The sequence below is a fragment of the Bidens hawaiensis genome, unplaced genomic scaffold, assembly GCF_021521415.1.
Source record: "Bidens hawaiensis isolate Kalapana, Puna unplaced genomic scaffold, B.hawaiensis_p1.1 tig00033218_1, whole genome shotgun sequence".
Classification (NCBI taxonomy): domain Eukaryota; kingdom Viridiplantae; phylum Streptophyta; class Magnoliopsida; order Asterales; family Asteraceae; genus Bidens; species Bidens hawaiensis.
Genome location: NW_027495696.1, coordinates 96,552 through 104,278, shown reverse-complemented (window position 1 = coordinate 104,278; position 7,727 = coordinate 96,552). Strand labels below are relative to the sequence as shown.

General features: G+C 35.4%; 1 protein-coding gene across 1 annotated transcript; it reads left to right on the top strand.

Annotated features, from left to right (window-relative positions):
* Positions 1–2,262: 2,262 nt before the first annotated feature.
* LOC143584665 (ATP-dependent zinc metalloprotease FTSH 9, chloroplastic-like) lies at positions 2,263–6,282 on the top strand. The gene is made up of 11 exons (XM_077066670.1): positions 2,263–2,775; positions 3,597–3,665; positions 3,737–3,871; positions 3,967–4,032; positions 4,107–4,292; positions 4,352–4,438; positions 4,535–4,648; positions 4,767–4,891; positions 4,973–5,081; positions 5,164–5,289; positions 5,374–6,282. Exons 1-11 carry the CDS (start codon positions 2,263–2,265, stop codon positions 5,719–5,721), a joined length of 1,878 nt encoding a protein of 625 aa, XP_076922785.1. The 3' UTR covers positions 5,722–6,282.
* The last annotated feature ends 1,445 nt before the right edge of the window (positions 6,283–7,727 follow it).

The following is a 7,727-nucleotide window of genomic DNA, read 5'->3' as shown; positions in this document are numbered from 1 at the left end:
TTAATGGTTTGGATCACCTCCCGGTCTCAGCTTACCTAACTATGCTAAGGTACCCAAAGATTAAATTACCTCCCGGTCTCTCTAATCACAATATTCCCTAAGACGTAAAGGGTATTCTTATTAAATTCGGTTACAATTCGGATCTGTAAGAATCTAAAGGAATCTAGGGCAACTCACTCTCATGCAATCACTACCCAAACAAGCAAAAGATCAAAACAGACTACACTTAATTACCTCTCGGTCTCTCAAGTGGCAGAATATAAGATATCTTTAAACTGTCAATTACCGTTCCTATGGAATATGTTAACTATAGACCATAAACTAGCTGTAAACACACAGTAAACAACCTAATACGCATCCATACATGAAAGACGTTCACAAAGATGCATATGGAACAATAAGTTGATTATAAATTAATACCAAATACGCATGTGCGTCACAACCAAATATAACAAAAAACTTTACCAAAGAAAAACCAATCAATAAATAATCCAAAACAAAAAATAACACGAGTCTAAAAAGTATTCATCCAAACCCAGGCGGTATAACAGTTTAGCCGCTCATAATAAACGATGAAACAGAGACAAAATATAAGTCACGGTTCATTGTAAAATAAATAAATATAGTTGAGCTACTATCACGTGAGCTTAAATTAATTAAGGTGTTTGTTTGCTTCTTTAATTCTTTCTCTTTGAGCCGTTGACTTTAGAGCTAGCTCCTTGCCTTTTTTTTCTTTTGTTTCGAACTTTCGAATTCCTTCACTTCTTTCACTGTAGCTTTCTTTCTTCTCTTTTTATTTTCTCCCGTGGACTTTTTTTTTCTTGATTGACCAGCCACCACAAAGGGTGGCGCCCACCCTTAAAAGTCCAATATGCCTCGTTCTATTTATAAATTCCTTATCCCAAAAATACCTAAAACTTCACCGTCACTCCTTGTAATTTATGACCCATATTCAATAATTCTCTTAATATTTATTTAAAGCCCATGTAAGTTTTAACGATTTTCTTTTATTTTTGCTTAGCATATCTAAAAAATTTGTTGCCATCACTATTATTTCCTCAATTTAATATATCATCACATTATTTTCCATGCATTTGATCTTTTACTTGTGTCTGAGCATTACTCTATATTTGTGCTGCTATAAAAAAATCAAACTAATTTAATAATAATAATAGTTGATTCGTTTATCGGTTTCAAATATAGCAAAAATGTCTCTTTTAGTTCGTTGTCTCTTCGACTCTTTGAAAACCAAATATAAGCCAACTAGAGGATTTTTCATAAAAAAAAAAACTTTAAAACCACTCAAAAGTGTGAGAAATAGTTCTAATATTTATATATAATTTAGCCTATATCAAACTTATATATAATATCCCTTATTAAAATAACTAATCAAACCAAACTTTATTAAAAAACTAAACGAACCGAACTTTATTAAAATAACTATCGAGCCAAACTTAAAAATACTAATAGAGCTAAACTTTATTGAAAATTAATCAAACCAAACTTCATTAGAAAAAAACTAATTGAACCAAACTTTATTTAAATAACTAATCGAACCAAACTTTATTAGAAAAAACTAATCGAACCGCACTTTATTAAAAAACTAATCAGGCCGAACTTTATTCATCAAAGGACCATAATCCATCATCAATTTGATCTAAAACTTGCTAATTTTGACAGATGAATCGAGCTACCATCATTCAACTCAACTGTCGTAAAACCAATTCTGGTTTCGTACTACTTGGCCACCAGCTGACACATAAAGAGATCGACCCTCAATATTGACTTGCATACAGTGCAGAATACTCTACAATCAGTTGGGGAATTGATATCGAAGGGTTGAAAAACCGTGTTAAACGATGTGGCCTGTACGACGCGAAACAGGGTAGCGCTAACATCGTAAATAGGGGTAATTGGGAAGGAAGATTAATCAGGGTTTAGAATAGGGATAGTATAAGAAAACGATTGTTTGAGATACGAAACAATATGACGGACAGTTGGTCATCAAATGACGGGATGGTGAAGGTGATGGGGTGGTGGTGGATTATAGGGGAAGATGTTGGATTATTCTCCATTTCCAATTCCTTTCTTTTATTACTATTACTTTCCAATTCAAAATTCTCACCCACATCCATGGCAACGCTACGACCCATGATTCACTCTCAAATCCATCTAAATTACCATTCATACATGTACACTAAATCATCATCTTTACGCTTATCCCCCCATTTGTATAATTCATGGGGCAGAGGGTTAGGCTTTATGAAAATAAGTTGTAACATTAGTAAAATATTATGCAAAAAGAGTGAAAGTGAGAGTAATAAAGTCAGTAAGAAGACAGACCATAAGGGTCACAAGAGGGGGAAACCGATTATTCAAGCGCCAGAGATTACTGTATTATTGCTGCAGTTAGGTGTTGTCATGTTTTCAATGAGGTTGTTAAGGTTAAGTATTCCGTTGCCCGGGTCGGACCATAAGGTTGCGAGTGATTTCGTGCGTGTGCCGTATAGCGAGTTTTTGAATAAGGTTTGTAGTGATCAGGTGCAGAAGATGGAAGTTGATGGTGTGCATATAATGTTTAAGTTGAAGCAAGAATATGGTGGTGAGGACAGTGATGGTAAAATGCAGGTGAACACGGTGGTGCCTACGAAGAGGGTTGTGTATACGACGACCCGTCCTAATGATATTAAGACTCCTTATGAGAAGATGGTGGAAAATGGTGTGGAGTTTGGGTCTCCGGATAAGAGGTCGGGTGGGTTCTTGAACTCTGCATTGGTAAGTCATTGTTTTGTAGGTTGATTTTAAGTTGAAGATTGTTATTAAGTTGCCTGGTTCTGTTTAATGTCAAGAAGGTGAATCTTTTGTTAATATGACATTAGATAATCTGGTGATGTAGATACTCAACTTCACTCAAGAGGGTAATAAATCATTTTAAAGTTGATTAATTTTTATGTAAATTATGTTTCTTTAATCTTTCTACTATCAATAAATATCATGTGAATCTTTTCAAAGCCACTACTTTCTCTACCTGCATCACCAAACACTATGATTATCTTGGATTAGTTCTTGTAGGCTTTTCCAAAGGCCTGTCTTGTTTAATTTTCTTGCTTTAACTATTGATCTCTACTAGATCAATCGTGTATGCTAGATTATTTGCTAGCCATTAAATCTGATCTCATAGTCAACAAATAGTATCAATAAAACAAGTAAAACCCACCTGTATTTTATTAGGTTAGAACTTGGAAGTATTCTTACTTGATTCGTGGCAAAATATGAATTTGGTGTAACCGAAGATATTAATATTAAACTACATACAATGTTGGCATTGAGAAATAAAAGGTTGGTAGTTTCTTCAGATCTTATGAAATCATGGGATATTATTATTCTTTTAAAAATAAATCATATTTTGAGTTAAACTGGGATACCGTAAGGAAAGTTTGTTAGTTACATTACATGATAGAGATATATATACACAGCCTATTCGGTTGGCACCAAATTTTGGGTTAAACTACAAGATTCTCAATTTTTTGCATCTAATGAATGTTTTGGTCAGTGATTAGTTGTTTATCGTATCTAACATTACTTCATTTTTACAGGTAGCTTTGTTTTTTGTTGCTGTAATAGCATGGCTACTTCAGCGTTTCCCTGTTAGCTTTTCTCAGCAGGTATACAATATCATCTATAGATATTTAATTCTCAAGCATCTTGATTAATTACTTGCTGCCGTCACACATAGCATACCCCTGGTCAGTTAAGAAACCGCAAGCCAAGTGGTTCTATCGGGTCAAAAGTTTCTGAAGAAGGCGAAGTCATCACATTTTCAGATGTTGCTGGTGTTGATGAGGCTAAGGAGGAACTTGAAGAGATTGTAGTAAGTTCACGGCCCGTTTTTCGATATATTGTAATTAACATGGCTTTCTAATTTGATAATTTTGTTGTATGGCATAATAACAATCAACTTATCAGGAATTTCTCAGAAATCCAGACCGATATACACGACTTGGTGGTCGTCCTCCTCGAGGTGTGCTCTTGGTGAGCTTAAATTGGTTATTAATATTAAATTAAGAAATTGTTTATCGTACCTGATAGATTAGGGTATCTTACAGGTCGGTCGTCCTGGGACAGGTAAGACACTTTTGGCGAAGGCAGTCGCTGGGGAAGCTGAAGTACCGTTCATTAGTTGTTCTGCAAGTGAGTTTGTAGAACTTTATGTTGGTATGGGAGCATCACGTGTTAGAGATCTGTTTGCAAGGGCAAAAAAGGAAGCACCATCTATCATATTTATAGACGAGGTTGACTTTTAGCGTTATTAATATATTAAATTCTCGGTTATAATGTTTCATATTTGCAGATTGATGCTGTAGCCAAGAGTCGTGATGGTAGGTTTCGAATTGTTAGCAATGACGAACGAGAACAAACATTGAACCAACTGCTCACGGTATAATAATGCCAAAATTACTTCTTTTTCTTTTTTTTTGTTTTTGTTTTTGTTTATTCGACATTTTAATTACACGTGTTTTGAATTATGCTGCAGGAGATGGATGGTTTTGACAGTAATTCAGCTGTAATTGTTCTTGGAGCAACAAACCGTGCTGATGTATTGGATCCGGCACTTCGCCGACCTGGGAGATTTGATCGTGTGGTCATGGTTTGTCTTCTTCTCTTATTTGGTATTTATCTTTCTAATATTTCTTTATTAAATAGTAGCAATTTAGTTATCTTCGAATGCTTACTTTTTGTCATGAAAACCGTCATTTGGTATTTAGGTAGAAACACCCGATAGGGTTGGAAGACAAGCAATTTTGAATGTGCATGTTTCTAAGAAAGAGCTTCCTATAGGAAATGATGTTGATCTTGCTAATATTGCTTCCATGACCACTGGTTTCACCGGGTAAGCATTAGAAACAATATTTGACATATTTCTATGATGTCTGTTAAAACTTAAATGCCAATTCTATAATTTGGTATGCAGTGCGGACCTTGCAAATTTGGTAAATGAAGCTGCTTTGTTGGCAGGGAGGCAAAATAAAGTTGTCGTGGAGAAAATCGACTTTATTCAAGCAGTCGAACGCTCAATTGCTGTAAGTCTCTTCTATCATTCTCTCTACATTAAAGTTCAAAATTCGGTTTGACTTTTAATCGGTCAAATGAATAATTTTATAGGGTATTGAAAAGAAAACCGCAAAGTTGCAAGGTAGTGAGAAAGCAGTGGTTGCTCGTCATGAAGCTGGCCATGCTGTAGTAGGCACTGCGGTTTCCAAACTTCTTGCAGGACAACCAACTGTTGAGGTAATAAGAAATATATCTTTACGCATAATACTGGTCTTAATTATGATTAGTAACAATATGTTTATGTATTTTTTTATTTTTCAGAAGCTAAGCATACTGCCTAGGTCCGGGGGGGCATTGGGATTTACTTATATTCCTCCAACAACCGAGGACAGATATTTGCTTTTCGTGGACGAGTTACGGGGACGTCTGGTCACTCTTCTCGGGGGACGTGCTGCTGAAGAAATTATTTACTCTGGTCGTGTGTCAACAGGTGCACTCGATGACATACGTCGAGCCACCGACATGGCGTACAAGGCTATTGCTGAATATGGTCTCAGTCGGACCATTGGCCCGCTTTCATTAGCAACACTTTCAAACGGTGGCATGGATGATTCGGGAGCATCTGGTTTTGCAAAAGGACCAGGTTTCTTTTTTCTATCTAAATCGTGAATTTAAATAACTAATTTTACTTTATTTTGAAAGTTAATTGATGTAGTGTATGAAAATATAGGGGCACTTGGTGGATCTTGTTCAAAAAGAAGTTAAATTGATGCTTCAGTCAGCACTGGATGTGGCACTTTCTGTCATGCATGCTAATCCAACTGTTGTGGAGGGGCTTGGTGCTTATCTTGAAGGTTTGGTAGCGGGCCGAAACATTTGTGTTCTAGTCCTTTTGCTTAATTATTATAATCATAACATGTTTTTTGTTGTAGAGAAAGAGAAAGTTGAAGGAGAAGAGTTGCAAGAGTGGTTAAAGATGGTGGTTGTGCCCAAAGAACTTGCTGAGTTTGTTAGAGGCACAAATGAAAATTTTCTACCTCTACAATCGGCGGCATCTGATCTATAGCGAATACTGTAACATATTTATCTATCTGCAACTTTGTATATTCAAACAGTGGGGCAATTAAGATGTTAACATATACAGTGACCTCATGCTCTTTAGTTGCAGATTATTGGAATTATATAAATTCATTTTTTTCCTCATTTTTTAGTCAATCCCAACTTGTTCGGGATGATGATGTTCGCATATAACACAAGTTTTAATTTTCTGCGACTTTTCAACAGTAAAATTGAAAGCTTTCGGTTGATTATATGGTTTTGTTCTTGTAGGCTCACTTAGCTCAAAATTTTGTTTTCATGCTATGAGGACTAGGGTATAAATACGTTATTTTGACCAAAGTCTCACGGTTGATTATATGACGTGGCCTTTTAAGTTGAAAGTCTCACGGTTCTTGGCTGGAACCACGAATTATCATGGTACACTAGTTTAGTAGTTCTTGTACAACATGAAACTACATCCAACAGGAGCTCCAACATGGTTCTAAGGCAACTAACGAGTTACAAGATCAGCTTGCATTGGCTGAGTGACTTATTTAGTTTCAAGATATACTTCTTTCAAGTTCAAATTTAGTGCCTCCACCAATAGGTTGTGATCATAAGAAGGACCATATAGGTTACCTTCGGCTCAAAAGAATGCCTTCGAGAAAATGACTCAAAAATTAAGTGATACGGGTGTGGTAAGAAACATGTACTAGCTCGTTTACATCACCAGTTGTCTTGGTTTAAAAGAAAAAAAGATGGAACTTGGAAGGATTATCAACAACTGAATGAAGCTATTGTAAAGAACAAGTTTTTGGGTGAGCTAAGTGGTGCTACTATTTATGTTCGAAATGCCATCAGATCAGGACGCACGAACTAGATATATACCAAATAGCTTTTAAAACACACCATACCAAATCTCAAATTGAGCCGTAGCAACTCACATCCATCAGTCGCAGTTGATCAGCAATTGATAATTACATACAATTATTTGTGTGCAAGGCTAGTAAAAACTCATGTTTCACTAAATGAAAGGACCCATTTTCACTAATTTTCCAACAACAGAATATTTATCAGGATTACGTATTAAAAATTCGATTGTTTGTACATGTATTCTAAGCAATTTGTCAGATTTTGCATCTAAATCTGTTCATCCCCTCTTGCATTCTGGGATTCTCTCTTTGGATGATTGGATCAAGTTTTCTGTTCCCGTTTTTGATACTCAAGAAATTAAGAATTGTGCACAAGATATATAATTTCAGGAGGAAGAAAATGAAGCCCTTTCTCTATGGTGATCATATTACTATTATTCTCAGCTAAACTAATGACAGTACTTAAATATCAGGACACAACTTGTTCTACAAAATGCCATAAGAGAAAAATGATCAAAAGCTACAACAATTCAATCTTAGAGCACAAACACAATCGGATCATCACTAAAATCCGAAGATTATTCGATGATTAAAGTAAGCAAGCACAAACCCAATAAGTTAGTTTTTAGACTTATTCAGTGTCTTGATAATTAATTCATCACCAATGTTTATAACTAGCCAACAAAAAATTGAGAGCAGATTAATGCATAAACATAATTCTTTAATGTTTTTGCACAAAATATACTTTTGGTAATCAAAGATTAA

Excerpts from the sequence above, each read along its gene's own strand:
- LOC143584665 (XM_077066670.1), top strand. The coding sequence starts at position 2,263 with ATGAAAATAAGTTGTAACATTAGTAAAATATTATGCAAAAAGAGTGAA. Across the intron at positions 3,872-3,966 it reads AGGAACTTGAAGAGATTGTA|GAATTTCTCAGAAATCCAGA; the intron begins GTAAGTTCACGG and ends TCAACTTATCAG. Across the intron at positions 4,293-4,351 it reads CTATCATATTTATAGACGAG|ATTGATGCTGTAGCCAAGAG; the intron begins GTTGACTTTTAG and ends TCATATTTGCAG.